Here is a 20,852-nt window from a genome sequence, read left to right as displayed (position 1 = left end):
TTCGTTCTATAGTATGGGACAGTATTCGCCACATCTCATTCGTAGTCTGTCAAGGGAGTCCTGTGCCTGCAATACATTCCCTCCTCCACTAGAGGTCGGTCTTGCCATTGTCCCAGCCGAGGACTCTCCCTCAGGATGGACTTTTCTGTCTGGATATTTAAACTCAACTGATGCAAATGAAGAAAGACTACCATTTTTTCTGGTCCAGGTTCTGGAAGTGTCAATTGTAGGTGATACCCTGAAGCCTCTCCCTTTGTCACTGCTTGCATCTTTCCCCCTACTTTGTTCACTGAAATCCTCCAAAAAGGGGTCAGAATCGCTTCCATGTGGCATGTTGTAGTAGGTGCACTTTGGAGTTAGAGGCTTCGCCATCTCCTCGAGCTCTGATGAGGAAATGGCTGCAAGAAGGTCTTGCTGGGACGGGACATCCGCGCAATTGTTTTCGTCACCTGTGTCGATAGACGTGCTATCTAACTCACCGTACATTCCCAGCAAGACTGGAGGAGATTTTCGGATGAGGTGATTCTCTTTGAGCAGCCATCTACCTTGGTCGATCAAAACCCCTTCAGGTGAGTCCTTCTGCGGCGTTGAAGACATGCACTCTGCGGCATTATCAGCGTCGACCTTTTGTGAGCTTCCAGCACTGAAATACGACAGGTCCTCCTTTGAGATTTTACTGCCTGAGATATCAGAGGATGAACTTCCCACACTTTTTATTTGAGAATTCGGCGAAACTTCTATATTACTGTGAACAGAAAGGTCGGAGTTGGCTCCCTTGACATGTGTTCTCCCCTCAGGGGTGCAGCCTGGAGAAACCTCTTCTCCGCTCTCTGTGACAATATCTACCGAATCTTGAGTTTTATATCCACCACTCTCCGACGATTCTGGCCTGTAATCGGACAAATCTGAGGTGGTGGGGGATGGCAGACGCTTTAAGCCATATGAAGGATCCTTGTTATATATTGGGACAACAGTTTTAGTTTGTGTTACTCTAGCATTATCTGGCTCGATCCTGATTTTCCCCAGAGTGTCGTACGTGAATTTAAGTGAAGAGCACTTCAGGGCGTTGTTAACAAAGTCAAGCAATTCCTGTGATATCTCCACTGGGTGTTCCTGAGGCTCCCCTCCCTCGTCGGTTTCAAGTTCATGAACAGTGTCTGTCCCATTACCTTTATCATCCTCACACCGGCCCTCAGAGGAATGTTTGGTTGATGATTCAGTGTTAGCTTCTGTTACCTTTGAATCTGCATGTGCTTCATCACAGCTGCTCTGCGACAGCAAATACGAGGCCTCCTCTAGCAGGTTTTTACAATCTCTGTCCACAGCAATAATGTCTGCTTCATCAGTAGCATTTTCCTCCAGCACCTCAACCCCCTCATGTACCGCATTACTATCATCTTCTTCATCATCTTCCCTCTCCTCTTCATCGAGCATTTGCTCTGTTCTTATATGTTCTTCAATCTCCTCCACAACGTCTTTCTCTTCCTCGGATTCTTCCTCGAGACTAGTTTCTTTTAACTCGTTCATGCTCTCCTCACCCTCGTCACATGTTTCTTCCTCACCATCCTCCACCGTCTGTTGAGATCTATCTTTCCCCCCCTCATCTTCCTCCTCATTGTTTTCCTCGCTTACCACTTCGATGTGGTCTTCTTCCTTTTCCCTAAAAACATCATCACATCCCTCCTCCCCCTCCCCCTCCTGTATAACCCCCTCCTCTACATCTTCCACAGTAACTGAGTCTGTTGCTTCTTCCTCTTCCTCCTCTTCCTCCCCCTCCTCCTGTATAACCCCCTCCTCTACATCTTCTACAGTAACTGAGTCTGTTGCTTCTTCTTCTTCCTCCTCTTCCTCCTCTTCCTCCTCCTCCCCCCCCTCCTGTATAACCCCCTCCTCTACATCTTCCACAGTAACTGAGTCTGTTGCTTCTTCTTCTTCCTCCTCTTCCTCCATCTCTTCAAATCTATGTTCTGCTTCCTCTCCTTTATCCGACTCCTCAATAACCCCATCTGCCTCTTCTTCAATCTCTTCCCCTTGCCTCTCTTCAGTTATCCATTCCTCCCCCCTCTCTTCCTCATCAACCCCCTCCTCCTCCTCCCCCTCTTCCTCTGTCTCCCCTTCACCCTCTCTCTCATCTGTTTCCTCAACAGTATCATCCTCTCTTGTTTCTTGAATGTCTTCTAATGTCTCCTCCTCTTCCTCCTCGTCCACTGTCATATGGTTCTCTGTCCCTTCCTCAACTTCCTCCTCTTCCTCTGAACACCCTTTTCTCACTTCTGATTCTTTCTCCTCTTCATCACCCACTACTGTCACTGCCCCCACTTCTGCCTCGTCCCTTTCTCCCTTTTCAGTGTCTTCACTGTCATTCGTGAGCTCCCTCTCCACCTCTACTTCTTCCTCTTCCTCCTTTCCTTCATCTGTGAAGTGCTCATCTGTCTGTGATATTTCTGAATCTTGATCAGGTTCTTTCTCTGACTTGGTTCTCACCTTGGCATGTTCAGAATAAAACAGTGATTGCAAGGTACCTATCTTTGCAACATCATGACCCTGTTTTCTCTGAGAACTGTCCTCAGCTATGGAGTTAGTATCAGGCTCTGGTGATTCTTGTGTTACTTCGTTGCATTCTTGAACAAATTGTTCAACATCCTCCTCAGAGTCTGACTGTTTTCTTTCAGTTTCTACAAAGGTGCTCTCCTCTACAGGGTAAAAACGTTTAGTTTGGTGGATTGTTGAAGAAATCTCTGCTCTGAGGTCTTGTGGCATATTCAACTCATCCATTAGCTCTTCAATATCTTCGAACGCATCCCCTCCTTCAGAAGAAAGATCCAGCGCAAATTCTGTCTCTGAAGCTTTGACAGATATTGGTTCACTTTCTAGTCTTTCTCTCATAATCTGGAAATCCTTCCAGCGTTCTCTGAAGGTAGAAGATGTTCTGCTGTGCAGATCCGTCAAACTTGCCCTCAGCCCTCCCTCGTCCTCGGTAGCGGAAATTCTTTGCAGTGACTCCAACATCAGCAAGGCCTCCGAGGTGCTCGATTGGTTGCCATCTCTCGGCGCTGATGTTTTTTGGTTGTCTCGTAGAGTCATCACTGATAAGAATGATACAAAGGCTTTACATGACGAGCCAAACACTCCAGCCACTTGTTTTGAGAAATCAGGAAGACTGCTGGACCTTTCTAGGTTGGATGTTACGTTGGTTTCAGATGCACTTTTGAGGCAGTGAATCGAAGAGTAAAGTTCCCGCAGGAGAGGTACTATGTTTGCCTTTGTGTCCAAACCCTCGGGTGTCGATGAATGTGATTCATTGTCAACTGTTCCGAGGATTGCTGCAGATTTGTTTGGTCTCAATCTGTTCTCGTTGGACACAAGATCCACTCTAACACTGGGCATTGAAGCACACAGCCCTCTTAGAGGTTTTTCATTGTGCCGCTGAGCTGTAGCTTCATTCAAATATGGTACTGATAGACAAGAAACTGATTTCTCGATGTCATCACTTGGCGACCCATCTGGATTTGCCTGGCATTCATTCTTTTCATCGGAATCAGAATCATCGCCGATCTGAAACACGACCTTTGTCCGAGGCTCTGTGAGTTCCTCCTCAGTGTATGGCACAGGGTCTGGGCTGACTTTCTCTAACCAGTTCTCAACATATTGGTGGATTTCAGTGGGTGAAGGACTGACAGTAGGTACTGAAAAACTCTCATTTACCACTAAAGACTTTTTAGATGATGGAAAGTTTTTTTCATTCATGGATTTTGCCTTGCTTATTGTCTTTCGGACTGGCACCAGTGCTTTCTTTGGTTGAAAAATGTCTGAGATGTTCTTCTTCATTTGAGGCCTCACAGTTGGAGTATCTACATTATGGCCATTAAATTTAGCAGCTGTTTTACTTGTGTTTTGTCTCTTAGACGGGGTCTTTCTCACATTTTCATTGTCAAATAATGAAGCTTGCTCTTTCCCAGGCTTTGTTTCACCCTTACCCACTTTCTTAATTTGAGGCTTTTCTGTTCCTTTACTCTTTTGTCCACTTTTAGCACTTTCAGATGAACTCAGAGTATTTCTGACCACACTTGTATTGCTGCTCTGCTTGTCTGTAGATGAATGTTTGCTATCTTTTGGGGGGCTAACTATGCTTTCTTTTTGCTTTTTGTCCGAACCACTTGTTGAAGTGGAACTCTTCGGATTCTGAGCAGTTTTACTTGTCTTTTTCTTTGTCTCTCTTTTAGGAGTACTGCCTTTTTTTGCTCTTTCCTGTATTTGGGAGTTTGTTGCAGTAATCTCACTTCTTGAAGTTATTGGCTCTGAAGACAATGATAACATCTCCTCTTTCTGTCTTTGTAGTGAGTTAGAGGTGTGTGGCTGCCCGCTAAAATCAATATCACAATCATTGCTGGATGACGGTTTGCTTTCTGCCTCTGGAGGAGAGCCATGCAAAGGCCCGCCGTCTGTGCTATATTCGTCATTTGCAAAATAGTTGTCGTAGCAGGGTTGACTCTCATAAATATGCATCACAGTCTCTGTGACCTCCATCCCGTTACTCTGTATCTGAAGCACCTCGGCTACTCCTGACGAACTGATGGAGGAGGGCGAGCCTTTGCTGCTTGCTTCTGAAGACTTTGTTTGCCTAGGTCTTGGAATTAGCCTGTTGCTGCTGCTGCTGCTGTGTTTTAAAACGCAGTATTCCTCAGTCGTCTCACCATCAGCTGTCCTCTCTATGTAGGAATAATGTCCCATGGTGTTTTCCTGAACTCCCGATTCTGTCACCGTCTTTACACTCTCAAGAGACGCTCTCTTCGTAACGCGCAGAGGACCTGGTGTAAGAGTTCGTTTGACACCAGTTTTTCTAAAAGCCGTAGAATTGTAGCCTTCACATGCTTGCTCAGCATTAAAGCCAACTCCCTTTCCAATCTTAGAAGTATGGTTCTTCTCTTTTGATTCATCTTCACTGACGCTAGAGGACTCTTTGGCAACGGTGTTGTTTGAGTCAGGTGAGCTGTTGCCCGGCTCAGATACCGAGGCACTAACTGTCCCATTCCTAAGGCTTGAGCGGCTGAGCGTTGTAGTCCAGTGGAGCATCTCCTGTTCTTTAATTGTCAGTCGAACTTTCATCTCCACTGTCATGCTGCCGTCTTGATTGACACGGAAAGACTTTTCAATGTCATCATCATGAGGTACAATGCGAGTATGAGAGTCATTATCAGCCATCCCAGCTCCACATTTGTCCTTGGATGTGGGATGATGTTCGACCTCTGTTTCAAATGATCGGTTGTGCTGATTCAAGGGACCGTTTGTGCTTCCATTTATGGACTTGTTTATCTGGTTGACAATATATCTCTCTGATGATAGGGAAAAATTCCTTGAGCCTCTTCCACTCGAGAAAGATTTGTTGTTGTCTTTGGTTGAAGGTGTTTGTGGAAAAAGGGGAGAGATAAAGAGACGTTTTGTTATTTTATATAATAAAAACACCATAGCGTATTCATATTGGTTTGTTAGTAATATTTTAGGAACATTTTTACTTTTTTATTTACTTTTAAGGGGTAAATTATATCTGACATCAGTACAAATAAAACCAACATCTGTCACAATTTACCACAATAAATAAGATTATACATGATTTTTTTCTCAATTTGAACAACTAAAGGACTATCTTATATAGTTAAAGGTTCCCTATTATTATTTAGCAGAATAGGTGACCTTTAAACAGCTTTGATTGGTTTATAAGATTAATGTACATGTTTTAAAGCATAAGAGTGGTGACTTGCAATTACTGTCTAAACTATCCTACCGTATAATAAGCACGGGGACTTTTACATAAAGATTGTAATATGTAAATTGACTGATTACAACTCACCAGTTCCGGGCTGCAACACAGAGGGTTCCACAGGATCCATGTACATTATTTGAGCCATCTGGCCAGCTCCTTGAGAACTGTAGTTTCCTAATCTGAAAGGCTCACTGCCTGCTGCTACAACAACTCCAGAGCACAGAATAAGTCCTGCAAGACCATCAATCTGAAAAAAGAACACAAACACATTTTTAAATGCACTTATTTCATTTCATTTCAAACCTTTATTTATCCAGATTGTCCCTTGAGATCATAGATCTCTTTTTCAAGGGAGACCTGCAGCAATTAGGTTCCACATGAAACATAAAACAATCTTATATATTACACTCCCAGATAGAAACATATTGTTGGAAAACAAACAACATAAAAAGACCATCAAAGACAACGAGGCATTTCTGGAGAAATAGGATGCTTTTAAAGGTTACGGAGACTCATGAGCTTAAACTGGAAAAGGCTTCCTGTTAAAGGACACATCCTGGAAAAAGGGATTACGGAGTGATAACTCACTAGGAGGTAGAGATTCTGATAGCACCTTATAGGACTGCTTAGAATACAGTAATGTTTAAAGATTTAAAGGTTGGAGCCTTGATTCTGTATTCCTGAAATACTACTTATAGTTTACATTTAAGAACATAATATTTAAAGGTGGGGTAGGTAAGTTTGAGAAACCGGCTCGAGATACAATTTTTGTTATATTCCATGGAATGCTCTTAACATCCCGATAGCAATGAATATCTTAAGTGCTTTGGCAAAAAATCCATAAAAAATGTCATCTGTGGAAGCCGTAGTACTGTAAAAAGTATGACCAATCATTTTAGCCGGCCCGGCTAAAATAACTGGATGGCCTACCTGCCTGTCAGACTTCCATCTGTGCACAAACTTATCTCGTGCCCTCATTGGTCATGTGCGCGTTCGTGTGTGTTGGAGGAGGGGCTCTGTAAGGAAGTGGCAGATTTTTTCCGGCTGTGTATTTTCAAATTCTAGCGCACTCGAGCTGGTTTCTCCAAAATTACCTACCCCACCTTTAATGATAATAAATAAGGCGGTTACATGTAAATTAACTGAGTATCACACACTATTTTTGGGGTATTTTATATTTAAAACTGAGATTTTAAAGAACAAACTTCAATATACAGTAAGCTCAGTCAATCTGCTTATAGCTAGACAGACTAAACTATTCTATTTTAGTAACCCAGACATTTACATAATATAGTCTTAAATCTCCTTAAATAGAAAGTACATTCAAGGACAACAGCTGAGGTGCCATGGATTCTCATGGCAAGGTGCTAATTGAAAATAAAAACATAATAGTAGTGATGTAGCTAGCTGAAATCATAAAAAGTTATTGTGTTTTGATTTCAACTGGCAGAAAATGTGTTCACATTAGCAAACAATCTGGTTGAGGTTTCATTCATGAATTTCTACCAATCTCTTTTCCTCCTTTTTGGTTGAGGGAGGTGTAAGTGGACGTCAACAATCCTTGCTAAACCGCAACCACTTTGAGTAATCCAATCAAATCTCAAGGATTTCTTTTAAATCTAGTAACTAAACCTGGAGCCTGTGTTGTCGTTCACTCAGAATAACATCACATTACTGAAGCCAAAGGGGCTCCAACATCAGGTTTACTTGGACTTGATAAAAAAAACATTTAGTTAAATACCAGTATGTGTTTTTTTGCAGAGAGTAGGGTGAGAATATGAATACGAAAAATAAAAAGGGATTCACACAACTGGGACGTGAAACACTTGTTTTTGCCGTTTGTGGATTATTAGGTTATTGAAGTCTCAGCCATGTGCATCACTTTTTTCTGTCCCCTGGAAACTAAAGTGTTTTTTCTCAAATGTGTACATGTGTAGTTAAATTGATGTTTTTGTGTGTTGTTAAATTGGTGAAGAGGTGAAATGTTTGCTTGTGTTTTCTTAATTTGCAATGCATTCAGCTCAGGGCCACCGTGCGAAACAGCTGGCCTGCCTCTAACTGAAGGTAACACAATCCTCCTCCAAACACCTCTAAACCTTCCCCCATTGTCTCTTATTTTGTTAAAAGAAAACATTGGAAAACTAACATTTTGCAGTTCTACACTGAGTGGTGCGAAGAACACAGCTGGTCGCAGTACCTTTGTGGAGTCTAGTTGTTTGCCTGTTACACATCTTTATCCTAAACTAAGCTAACAGGCTGTTAGTTCCAGCTTCATGATGATTGGAAAGATGACTAGTATCTATGTTCTCAGCTAACTCTCATCAAGAAACCAATATTCAAGCAAATATTTACCAGTGAAAACGTAATGCAGAACAGGTAAAGAAATACCAATAGCACAAAAGAAGCTGTTTAATTATCATTGATGATCCACGATCACTTTCCCTTTTCAGCTTTCCATACTTACTCTTCTGCCATCCGTAGAGAAGAGTTTCAGCACTGGGAACAGCAGGCTCTGGGAGAGGTAGTCGAGTAAAGCATCGAATGTTGGTGCTGTTTTTCTCTGCAACACGATTGTGCGTTTAACATTGGGGTCCTTATTTTTGATGACCACAAGCCTCTTTGGTGTCCTTACGGTCACCCTCTTTGGGACAATGTTGGTGACAACATCATTTCTTCTTCTTAACGGACCAAGCCTGGATCCTTGTCGCCTTTTTCGCCCTGCGCTGGGGGGTCTGGTGGTATTCCATGGTACCTGCCGCCGGTTCACTTCTTCCAGGTTTATCGGCTTCACCCGTCTCTGGTCAGAACACACATACGATCCCCCGTCATGTAAGTCATCTAAAGTCTTAACCACAGTGGTCCCACGAGGTGTGGTGATGGTCCTCACTCCAAATGGCAGAGGCACTTTTTTTGACAGAGCGTCCAGGAGGGCATCAAATGACTTGAAGGTGCGGGCATTGATGACCATGCGATGCCCACTGAACTTATAGTCACCGCTTTTGTAGAAACATACTCTTTTAGAAGCTGAGGGGTCAGAGATTGGCTGCAGGGCTCTAAAGGGTAACGTCTGCCCACTGCCAGAGGATCTTTCCTGGGCAGATGTCTCCTGGGAAAAGGGCTCCTGGGAAGGTGGCTCCTGGGCAGGAGGCTCCTCAACAGGTGTGGCGCTCATATTGAGTGGGGATGGCTAGTAATTAAGATAAGGGAGAAAACAAATTAGTTTTTATGTGTGCTTTGTTCAATGCATGTACTATTATGCTATAGGTAGAGTAATGAGTTATAGAGTATTGGGAAGACTTTAGAGCTTGTCAGTAAAATGCAACCACTTGACTTAAAGGTCCCCTATTATACTGTTTTTCATCAATATATTCAGGTGATAAGGTGGGCGGGTGTTACCTTGGTTGGTTATTGGCTAATGGTTACACAAGCCACAAAAATCGTTATGACATCATAAAGTGGCCATAATCTGATCAGCTCATTTTCAGACAGGTTTTTATATAAATGGATCAGGACAAAAAGAGAGGGGGTCTTTTTTCCTGAAACTTTCAGAATCTCTTTACACAGAGGGGACACATGTTTATGTATAAAAGACATGAAAAAGTGGATTTTGCATAATAGGTGACCTTTAAAGATCGTCCAGTTTGTTACTCCATTTTCTTTCGGATTTTATTAAGTTAACGTGGTAAAAGGCCAGATTTTCATTTAAATTCAGCATTTTAAAAATAATCAATAAAGTAAATAAAAAATTTAAAAAAATGTAGTTGCTTATAAAATTAGAACTAGGAAAACCCCAAAACCCCTCAGCTAGAAGTAAAATATTATGACTATATGTTAAGATTCAGTTAATGAAGGGCTATCATCATCTCTGAATGGTAAACAGACAACTGTATTCAGCCTATATCTACTGTTTGTTTAGGAACAAAGTGAACTAGACACATGTGCATATGCTAAATAATTGCTGTCATACTGTGGTGTTTAAATGACATTTATAAATAGTATATACTATATAGTAAACTAAATAATAATTGCACAATGATATTTAAAGCTGCTATGCATACATGACATACAATTTTCTGTTACATTTATTTTTTATTTAACGTCTTTTGTAGTTTGTATTAATGCAATATTTGATTATTTTGGTTATTGACATTATAGTTGTATAATATCAATAGTTCTAAACATTGCACTATAACAAAGAACACAATTTGTACATTAAGAGATAACAGGGGTACAGAGCCTCTGTTGTTTATCATATATTTTCATAACTTGCATAATTAACAAAAAGAAAAAAATACTTACCATTGTATTAAATACTAAATAATGTTTCAATACAGGTCCTACATCAGTCATTTAAAAGTAATAATAACCCTTTGTTACTTTGAACCACAGAAGAAGTAACTAGATACAAACACAGATTTAGACGAAGGCCACACACAGGAAACATAGCAAGAAATCTGACCAAATACACCATGTAGATCTTTTTTTTTAAAACTAACTTGTAAACAAATATGTCAACAGAAATGTAATAGATAAGACTTACCATGTTTTTCACATTTCACCTATATTATAGTCGATAAAACAACAGCAAAGTGAGCACCCGTAATTCCTCTGAGCGCTCGGTGAAAGCCTCTCAGCGACGTTTGAGGGCTATTTTTGGACATGCAACATCATGACCAATTTGCCTAATCTTTGCTCACACTTTATCAGCATATCAAGATAACAAAGGAAGGAGTGATTTAACTTTTTTCAGTTTAACATTCAACCATAAATTGATGGTTATATTGTTAATATTGCATATTTTTCTCTTTTGTTATTTGCTCTGAAATAAGTGAGACAGTAACTGGGTGAAAAGGATTAGTGACCAACAGATGAATTAAAGAGAAGAGTATGGAGACAGTGAAAGTTAATAAATGTATATGACCTTTTGAGATAAAATGAAGTATCTAAACAGAAACCACGGGTGGCTAGGCCTGTTTCTAGTTAGCAAGTGGCCTGCATAATCAGATTTGAAAAGTCTTGCGCTAATAGGGATTAGGTTATAGAGTGTGCGCACTTACTGACAGCCCGAAGTAGAATAAGGTCTTAAGGAAGCACTTTTACCTCACAGCAGGTATTGGAAATCCACCATCAGACTTTTAAACAAATAAAGTATCAGTATTTGCACGTATGAAATACTCCGGTAAATCAGAATCAGAATACCTTTATTAGTGCCACAGAGGGGAAATGTACATTGTTACAGCAGAAAAGAGCCAAAGACAGCTTAATGTTACCTAAGAAGCATGCATAAAAAAGTATTAAAGATACAAAAATTATAAGAAAAAAGTTACACAATTAACAAAATACACATCCTGTAACAGTTCTGAGGATTTAGCATTTTAAATAAAATTGACCATCATTTTGAAGCTTTTTATCAAAACGTTGAAGGTTAACACTTCAAACTCTTTTATTCAGTGCCTAACGATATAATTGCATCATGTGGTGAGAGCTGTGTCGCTATACTAAAGTTACCAGACAGTGTCCCAATTACAAACTCTGACTGATTCAACAGCTGCTAATACCTCACACATGAAGAAGCTGGAGACTGGCTGTCGTGGTCATTGGAGGAAGGGCCTGTGGAGGTCAAATAGAGTCCAATATGAGGGGAAAGTTACACAACATTTTGTATTCAAAGTGTGGATGAGCATAAAATCAAAGCACCGTCAATACTTTTATCAATGTGTTACCATTAGCTCTTATAACTGATTCAATATCATGTTAATTTCAGGATAGTATTTTACCTTTTTTTAGTCTTTCAGTAAAGGTCGAATGTATATTTTATTTAATGTTATGAGCAGCACCTTGCATTGTTTTGCTTAGTTCAATAAATCAAATTATTTGGAGTGATTGCTCAACCTTCAATCACTAGGTGGTAATGTCACAGGCTGATCTGGTTGGATTACTAGGACCCAAATTAGCAATTCAATCAGTGCCATCTAATTGTGTAGTGGCCTAGCTGCTGCTGCTCAAAGGTCACAGGTTTGATCTAAACAGCCATGCCTTCATCAAAAGCTGTAGGTCCAACTAATGGCCGGTAGCAACACTAAAGCTTTCTCACTAGCTGTCAAGAACTCTATAACAACAACAACAACAACAAAGTACACTATCCAAACAAAACCCTATATCAGTGATTTCTTCTGTTTTTGGCTGTTAACTGAATGTTATGATCTGGTTAACCAAAAGGTGATATTTTCCCTCCTTTTTTTTTTAGAGGACTTGAAAGGTAATTTAAACTTGTAATTATCAAGAAATTGTGTGTTTTAATGGCAAATTTAACATCAGTCAGACAAAAGTTGAAAATGAAAACACGTTTCAGCTCTATGTAGTGACTATTTAAGCTCTTCACCTTATTAACTACTAATGTGAAAACATGAGAAGACCCAGGTAATTTTTCTGCGAACTTAAAAAGGTTTCCAGCAAGTTAGTTCATTCATTGTTAACTTTAGCCAAAACACAAGTGGCACGTTGGCGCCATCTACCGCCGGGTAGCGATACTGCCGAAATGCAGGCTTTGCATTGGTAGCTAGGACAGATGTTTGAGGAGAATTTGAGGAAATATACCAAGCCCCCAGGAAGTGCGCCGGACTCTGAGGAAAATATTCGTTGTGTCCAAACGGCTGTACTGCAACTTCCGTATCAGTCCGTGATGTCCCTGGGCCCGGAAATACTTTTTCCCATTGACTAACATTGGGAAAGAGTGGTCTGTAAATTGTTGGATTTCTTTTTTTTTAACCAAATAAACTACTCAGTATGAACATTTATTAAAAACATTTGGTCCTCAAGTTGTAAAATGTGCTAATAACGTTATTCTGAGAGTTATTTTCCTCGGCATTATGAACGCGCATCTGAGAGTGGGAGCTCGGGGGGCGGGGCTTAATGGGCCACTCAACTGCGCATGCTCTATGACCGTACAGCCAGGCATGATGGGTAATCTGTGAAGTTTCGCTCTCTCAAAAGTTGGGCCATTTTGTCCTCATGCGCCAATGAGCAGCTCTCATAGGAAAGGACTAGACCCCGCCTCCGACGCTGTGGCACATCTGGGTATTGATTAAAAACGTGTACCTTTGTCTAAATAATGCACTGAGAGGCAGTGGTGGAAAGTAGCTAGGTATATTTTACTGAAGTACGACTACTTAGGTACACTTTTTTTAGCTACCTTTATATGCAAGTAGGCTACCTAAAACCATGAGTGGGTTGACAGAAAATAAATTGGAGAAGTTTGTTCAAAAATGTTTCACAGTTCAAGAATAGAATAGAATATCTTTATTGTCATCACACATCAGTGTAACGAAATTCAGTTGGCATCTCTCACTGCAGTACATAAATAAGAACACATCCATAAAAGCAGTGATAAAGCAGAGGTAGCAGCAATAATCAGGTTCATCACTTAAATGCACTTTACCAGAATGTTCAAATACATTTTAAAAGACTATTTAATAAAGAAGCTCCTTAAATGTAAAGATTTGCTGCTTCTGCTTTAAAAAATGTTTTAAATATTTAAATATGTATTTCTGCAAAGACTACTTTCACTCCATAAGTACATTTCCCTTGTCGTATTTAAATACTTTTACTAGGAATTGAGTATTTTTACAGTGTAGTTTTAGTACTTTTACTCAAGTAAAGAATCTGAATACTTTTTCCACCACTGCAGAGCAGAGGTGGGAATAACAATGTACATTTACTCAAGTAGGCCTACTGTACTTAACTTTTGTACTTATACTTGACTAACCTTTTGAATGCAGGACTTTTACTTGGTAGGCTACCGTCTGTTATTTCTACTTTCACTTAAGTACAAGATCTGAGTACTTCTCCCACCTCTGAATAAACCAGAGACTGGAATAAACCCATCTGGGCTCTCACACAAGCTCTCACATGTGCCCACTGCCCTAAGGAATCTTGGGTTTCGTCTCGATTAACTGCCCCTGAACCCATCATGCATCGACTGCTCAGGTCTGCTGCGGTCCTGGTCCGTGAAGTAGACGCCGCCGCCGCTCTCACTTCTCTCGGCGTGTTCTTTGTCGGGAATTTTCAATCCCCATTTCTCCCGACTTTTGGATACAATCAGATCACTCAACATGGGTAAAAGGGAGGAAGAGGAGATCATCAGAATTGCGAAGAAAATGGATAAAATGGCGCAGAAGAAAAACGGGGTGAGAAAAATGGGTTCCTACTACCCGCTAACATTGGCGCTAATGGATTGTTGTTATGTGGTTAGCTACCTACTGTGCATCTAATTCACCCTCGAACCTGTTTAGTGATTGTAAACACGATTCTAAATGTTGAGTATTTTCCCTAACCTATTTACGGGACTGTTACCCCTAACAACATGTAGTTCTATGTGTTGCCAGCAGCTAGCCACTTAGCAGTCCTTGCTAACGTTATGCCTTGCAGCGTAATAACATGTTGGATGTAGTGTGGTGATTTAAAGAAGAGTTCAATTAAGTAGCTAGTTAGAAATCAACATCTGCAATCATTCCTTCAATAAAAACTACGATTTCAGTAGTGTTTTGCAAGCGGCTAACATTAGCTAGTGCGTTAACTAACTGTTATGGTTAACTGTTAGCCTCCTAGCTACTGTTATTGTACTACATGTAATCCAACGCTACTGGGGCTAGAGGTAACGATCAGATGCGTTTCTGATAACACTGCTGAATATATTATAGTGACAAAGTACCAATGTATCACATTTGAGAAGCTAATGTTCGTTGTTTTGCTTGAAAATCAACTAGAATGAAGAATCAATTATCCTGACAGTTTTACTTTACTGTTTCCTTTACTGTCAATTGAGTAGTGTACAGTTTCACTTATAAATGTTGATTTTGAACTTGTTTTTTATTATTGTTTTCTTTAAACACGATGTCATTCAGGTGATGCCAATAAAGCTATTTGAATAATATTAGTAGAGAATGACACCAATTACAAAAAGATAGGAACCCGATTTACACTACATCCTTCCAGAAGTAAACCAAACTCTTTACTATTTATGTGTTGGTTTTCTTGATTGTTTTTACTTTATTATTATTATTATTATTATTGATTTACTTACACACTAATATTATTGCTATTGCTATTTATTTATTCCTCCTCCCCGGGCATCCCTCAGGCCACAGTGTCACACAAATACCTACAAAACTGCCACTAAAAGAACCACTACATTATATACCAAGTCTGTTAACATACATTCTATTAATGTCTGTATATCTCATTGCAGCTTTGTATGTCTAATGTCCCATATTTGTACAATGTCCCATAGACAAAATAGACGGAAAGGAAAACTAGTCAACATATTTCTTACGTCTGAATTGCTGTTGTTAATATATCAAACTTAAATCTCCTCTGCAGGCCGGGGCTTTGGACTTATTGAAGGAGCTGCGAAGTATCCCCATGACTCTCGAGCTGCTTCAGGTATCTTTGCTCATTTATTCTCACGGCTCACTGTCGCTTCTCAAAGCCTGGAGCTCTGACACAGTGTCTTTCCACAGTCTACCAGAATCGGGATGTCGGTTAACGCCATCCGCAAGCAGAGCACAGACGACGAGGTGACATCTCTAGCCAAGTCCTTGATCAAGTCATGGAAGAAGCTTTTAGGTAGGTTTCTCATTTCAACCCAAGAGGTTCTTCCACGACAGTTTTAATCTGAGGGGAATCTCTATCTGATTATAATAATGTCCATAATGCTAAACAATCCGTCACTCTTCTCCACCCATATATATATTTTTTTTAATAAAGGTCCACGCATAAACACTCCAAAAACATTATAGGCAACAATTTAAGGAACTTTGTGGGTTTGGCAATTTCTTGTTAATGCAGAGCTATTCAGCTGACTGGCATTAGGAAGCACTGACGTAACAAATATCTAATGTTGCTTTCTCTTCTGTTATTCTCTTACTCCAGATGAGCCTACTGGTGGAGATAAAACGTCAGATGAAAAGAGGAAAGAGCAAACAACGCCTTCTTCTCCCTCGCAGGGAAGTCCAGAGGCAAAAGAAGAAAGGTAACGAGTGATAATGATATACTTTTGCTTTACACCTATTCTGACTAAGGGTCAACAGAGATTCTTTTTCAATTTTTTAAACGTTTTCATATTTTTCTCTGAATTCAAGTTCTCTTCTCTCCTTGCTCCCACAGCAGCTCCAGTAGTAACTCCAGCAGCAAGAGTGAACGTGCTGACGTTTCATCCAACTCATTGATCCCGACTTTTCCTCGCGCCTCAGGCACCTCCGACTCTATCAGGCTCAAGTGCCGAGAGCTGATGACCCAAGCACTGCAGACTGGAGGTAATATGTAATATATGTTGGTATATAGTGGAAAACACATTTCAAACATAGGGTAAACTGTATGTTATTGTGGTTTGATATTATTACCCTTTTGAACTGTATTTTTCATAATTTTGTACACTGCCTCTTACTATTTATCTTGTGTTTTTCAGATGATCATATTGCTATTGGTGCTGATTGTGATGAACTGGGCGCGCAGATCGAGGAAAATATCCTTTACATTGAATGGAAAGTGTGTTTGAAGAAGATGTTTGGAAGCAGTATGTTCTGACCTGGCTAAGGCATTTGGTATTTAGGAGAACCTTTAAGCTTTTGAAGCTGTATATATAAAAGTTCTTTTGAGCTTGCTCTTTTATAATCAGTTTTATAATTAATTTGTTTGCCTCTTTACTGCCATGCAAGTCATGGGACATTTGTATTTATGGAATTACAGGAAGTTTGGGTCAGACTTGTTAATTTGTGTTAAACATGTTTTGTCACGTTAAGGTTTCCAGATTATTATCTTTTTTTAAATCCATTGCAACATTGTATTCCTTGACTTGCTATCACTTATCTTTCAAGAGTTTAAGAACACAGACATGAGATACAAGAACCGTGTGCGGAGCCGAATCTCGAACTTAAAGGATGTAAAGAACCCGAATTTAAGGAGGACAGTGCTCTGCGGGAGTGTGTCCCCTGAGCGGATGGCTAAAATGACCGCAGAGGTGTGTTAAAGATCCTGGAACTGGCACACAGTCAGAAGTAGAGATAATCCAACACTGTTGTTCTTCTTACATTGAATCTCTTTGTTGATCATTTAACTTGGTCACAGGCTGTGTATCTATTGTTTTGAATACATGAGACATAAAGATTGACTGACTTCTGTTTCTGTAGGATATGGCCAGTGATGAGCTGAAAGAAATGAGAAAGAATTTGACCAAAGAGGCTGTCCGGGAACACCAGATGGCCACCACAGGAGGCTGTCAGACGGATCTATTCACCTGTGGAAAGTGCAAGGGGAAGTGCTGCACCTACACACAGGTACGGAGGGCCATTCATGCTTCATTTTAACTGTTGCTGTAAAACAGGGGTGTCCAAACTTTTTTCTCCGAGGGCCACATACAGAAAAATATGCGAAGGGCTGGGCCACTCACTAGAGGAGAGGTATTTTGCCTCATAAGTTGAGTTATAAGTTCGCAAAATCAATCAAATGTAGGCAAATGATGCTTTATACTTTAAAATGCTTTAAGAAAAAACAGCCAACATCACAGCTCTCCAGAGGGTTTAATTTATTTAGTTTGCAGCTCATTCCTTAAGACAGAAGCCTCAGATTTCTTATAATAAGGGAAATATGAAGCTGGTTATGGAAACAAGTTATTAGGCTTTTTTATCAACTTAGATTTGCTAGAAAATGTTTTCAACTTTAATTGATGGGATTCATTTGAAAGTGGGCTTATTAACACATGAATACTGCTGTGTAATATATGTTTACATATATATTTAAGAAGTACAATACAATACAATACAATGCAATACAATACAATACAAGACAAGCAAAAGTTTCATTTGTGGGCCATATTGCATTATACCTTTTGAATTAGCTGAGGGCCGATTCAAAATGGCCTGCGGGCCGCATTTGGCACCCGGGCCGTAGTTTGGACACCCCTGCTGTAAAAGAAGGATGTTATGGTTGATGGTGAAATTGGTTCAACATCTCCTTGGAAGAGTAAATGCAAGGTGTTGTTATAATTCATTTCATTGCAACAACAAAAAAAGTACAGGGTTTATTCAAAGTCTTGAAAGATGGCAAATGCAAGATTTTGACCGTAATGTTATCAAGGTATGGAAAGCTTGTTCTTAAGTTCTTAATTTTCAATATCATTTGGTGTTCAATATACACAACCAGTCATGTGAACCAAAAGTCTTTTAATATTTGAAATGAAACAATTCAGTCGTATTTGTTATAAAACAGAATGCATGGAGCGGACTGGAGCTAGCTAAGTATTAAATAACCAAGATCCAAACACACAATCAAAGTTAAAGTGGACCTATCATGCTATATTTGAATAATATAGTGTAGGACCATACCTATATAAGGCATATTTATACTTTTTTTTTTCAAAATACCAAACAGATCATGCATTTTAGCCATGCCTCATTTTGCTCAATTTGACATTTTTTAGCTCTGTTTTTGCAAGGGTTGATTCTGTGAGCAACAGCACCATCTAGAGGCCTGGCATATGTACTACAGCGTCTCCAGCGCTTTCGAACGGCAATGGCCGTGGCTGTCTCCTCCTGATTGGTGGAGTTGGCCCAATAGCCGTAGCGCCAATGTCCTGACGTCAGGACAGTGTTCAAATCTGGATCAGTTTTTATCAGATCCGTTGCAGCCCCTTTTTTAGAAATTTGGGTATGGAGGAAAATAGAGAGGGTTGTGTTTTCTGACACTTGGTGAGTTCCCTGGAACACCGGGGACACATATTCATGTATAAAAGACGTACAAAAGTGCATTTTGCATGATAGGTCCCCTTTAATATAAACAGCTGGTTATGAATAACGGCTATAAAGGAATTCTTTACACATTAAACTTTACAATTGCATTTATATTAACATTTTACATTTAATGATAAAGGCTTCAGCATCATGAGTGTAGACATTTTTGATTTAGGTGCCTTGAAAGACCTTGAATAGTGCTGTAAATAATAATAAGTTTTTAGCTGTTGATGTATATGAATTGACTTAATTAAAATGGGTTGGTTACATTAATATTATATTGGTATGACTTCATGTTCATCATGTAACTCAACTTAGTAAAGAGCAAAATGTGCTTTTCATGATTTTTAAATCAGTCTAAACCGCAGTTTGATTTAGTTATAAATGGATTGTGAATGTTTCTGTCTTTTCCAGGTTCAAACTCGCAGTGCTGATGAACCGATGACCACGTTTGTCTTCTGCAATGATTGCGGAAATCGATGGAAGGTATGTTGGTTCACGCTCTGTTGACTAAGGGCATCAAGAATCTTTTTTTATTTATTTTTACTTCCATAAAAGATTGAGACCATTTGGTCCATATCCACTCTCCATGCAGACTTCAACCGCTCACCTTTTTATATGTAATCCCACTTCTGCTCAACTAAATGCTAGTTTACACAGAAGTCTGCCACCTGGTGACGCCTCAATGTTGTTGCATATCAAAAAAAGCTGAATTGATAAATCAAGTCGAGAAACAGAAATGTGTTTCACAGATAATCGGTTTAGGTGTTAATCTAAATATCAAGCTAATATCAAAACTGTTTATTTTGTTGCCTTATTACAATTATTCTTCTTCTTTTATAATTTACATTTGATAGATTTAAAGAATTTCTGAATTTAGTAAAATAACCAATTGATAGATTTAATGATGATTAAGACAATTGTAACGTGCACAACGTCTACATATATCTCGTGTTGTAGTTTGAATTAATCTCGATTTGTACATTTGAGTTAGAATGTATGGTACCACTTTACAATAAGACTACCCTTATAAAGGGTTTACCAATAGTTTGTAATTTATTAATTAGGTTGTGAACACTTTATAAATCATTAATAAGCTTTTATAAGACACGAGATAAACAGGGCGACTGTGACCGGTTGCTTGCCAAATGGTGAGCCCACATGTATCTGTATTGCTAAGCCTTATATTGGCTACCTAGCTTACTTCGTGTTCTTCATCAGCCAGCATCCTTGGTATCTGTTGCTCACCGAGTTGATTCTCGCTAAGTAGCCAATATAAGGCTTAGTCCTCTTGCCAAATAGTGAGCCTGTGTTGACGTATGAAAACTATGTTAGAACTGGTTTATAAATGGTTCTTAATGATTAATAAAGTGTTTACAACCTAATTATAAACCCTTTATGAATCCTTTATAAGGGTAGTCTTATTGTAAAGTGGTACTGAATTTATTGATATTCATAGAGGTTTATCCATGGTAAAAACCAATATTTGTAAATGAAATCAACATTTATTGAATCACTGCAATTTCTTAAGTTTGATGATTGAGAGTCGAAAAAATGTATCAAATAAAGTACTAGGTATAGTTTTTAAAATAAAAACAAATGATGGTCTTTGTTGATTTATATTCCCCCCCCACCAGCCCCTTCATGGCTTATTATAATCAGTGTTTAAATGTAAATATTGCACTGTCTTGGTATTAATAATGTCTTTGTTTTTTTACAGTTCTGCTGAATCTGCTCGACACTCCCGACAAGTAGCAAATTCCCAGACCAGATTGTGTCTCTGCAACACATTGGAGCTTTGTATTTTGTGGTACATAGTACACACATAATGCCATACAGAGATGCCACAGGTTACCGTTTTAATATAAATATCCGGTTCATAGATTGAGCTCACTGTCAGTCACCTGAAAGCCCTCCCCCCAAATCTTTTACTATTGTCATTAGTTGTTTTGTCACTGTCAGATATATGCGATCGATCTTGTCTCAATTTCTTTTATCTGCATTTTTTTATATGTAGTTTTAACACTTTGAGAAATGTTGTTTTTTGCTTTTCCCTCACGACATGGAATTGTTTTTATTTAATTTCCCAATAAAAGTGTAATCCATTTGATTAAAAAATAAGTGCTTTTCATTAGACTTTGGTGTCCTCTGGTTATGTTCTGTGTGTGTGGTGGGTGACGCTGATTGTGTGTGTGTGCGTGGGTGTATGTGCGCGTGGTTGCATTATTCATCACATCAAAGTGGATGTGATGAATATTAATCTGCTGAGGGACCGGGTAATGTCATTGGCAGAACCAGGACACACA

General features: G+C 39.4%; 2 protein-coding genes across 2 annotated transcripts; one reads left to right on the top strand and one right to left on the bottom strand.

The window, feature by feature from the left end:
* Positions 1-6: 6 nt before the first annotated feature.
* Positions 7-8,933, bottom strand: LOC117482540 (oxygen-regulated protein 1). The gene is made up of 4 exons (XM_034130661.1): positions 8,226-8,933; positions 5,849-6,008; positions 1,708-5,390; positions 7-1,653 (listed from the first exon to the last, which is right to left on the bottom strand). Exons 1-4 carry the CDS (start codon positions 8,931-8,933, stop codon positions 7-9), a joined length of 6,198 nt encoding a protein of 2,065 aa, XP_033986552.1.
* A 4,800-nt stretch (positions 8,934-13,733) lies between these two features.
* On the top strand, positions 13,734-20,680 carry tcea1 (transcription elongation factor A (SII), 1). The gene is made up of 10 exons (XM_034130666.1): positions 13,734-13,947; positions 15,140-15,202; positions 15,280-15,385; positions 15,692-15,791; positions 15,926-16,074; positions 16,227-16,283; positions 16,624-16,778; positions 16,948-17,094; positions 18,961-19,032; positions 20,267-20,680. The coding sequence occupies exons 1-10, from the start codon at positions 13,873-13,875 to the stop codon at positions 20,273-20,275; spliced, it is 933 nt and encodes a 310-aa protein (XP_033986557.1). The 5' UTR covers positions 13,734-13,872; the 3' UTR covers positions 20,276-20,680.
* The last annotated feature ends 172 nt before the right edge of the window (positions 20,681-20,852 follow it).

This window comes from Trematomus bernacchii, unplaced genomic scaffold, assembly GCF_902827165.1.
Source record: "Trematomus bernacchii unplaced genomic scaffold, fTreBer1.1, whole genome shotgun sequence".
Classification (NCBI taxonomy): Eukaryota; Metazoa; Chordata; class Actinopteri; order Perciformes; family Nototheniidae; genus Trematomus; species Trematomus bernacchii.
The sequence above is the reverse complement of the archived record's forward strand: the minus strand, read 5'-3'. Positions and strand labels throughout refer to the sequence as shown.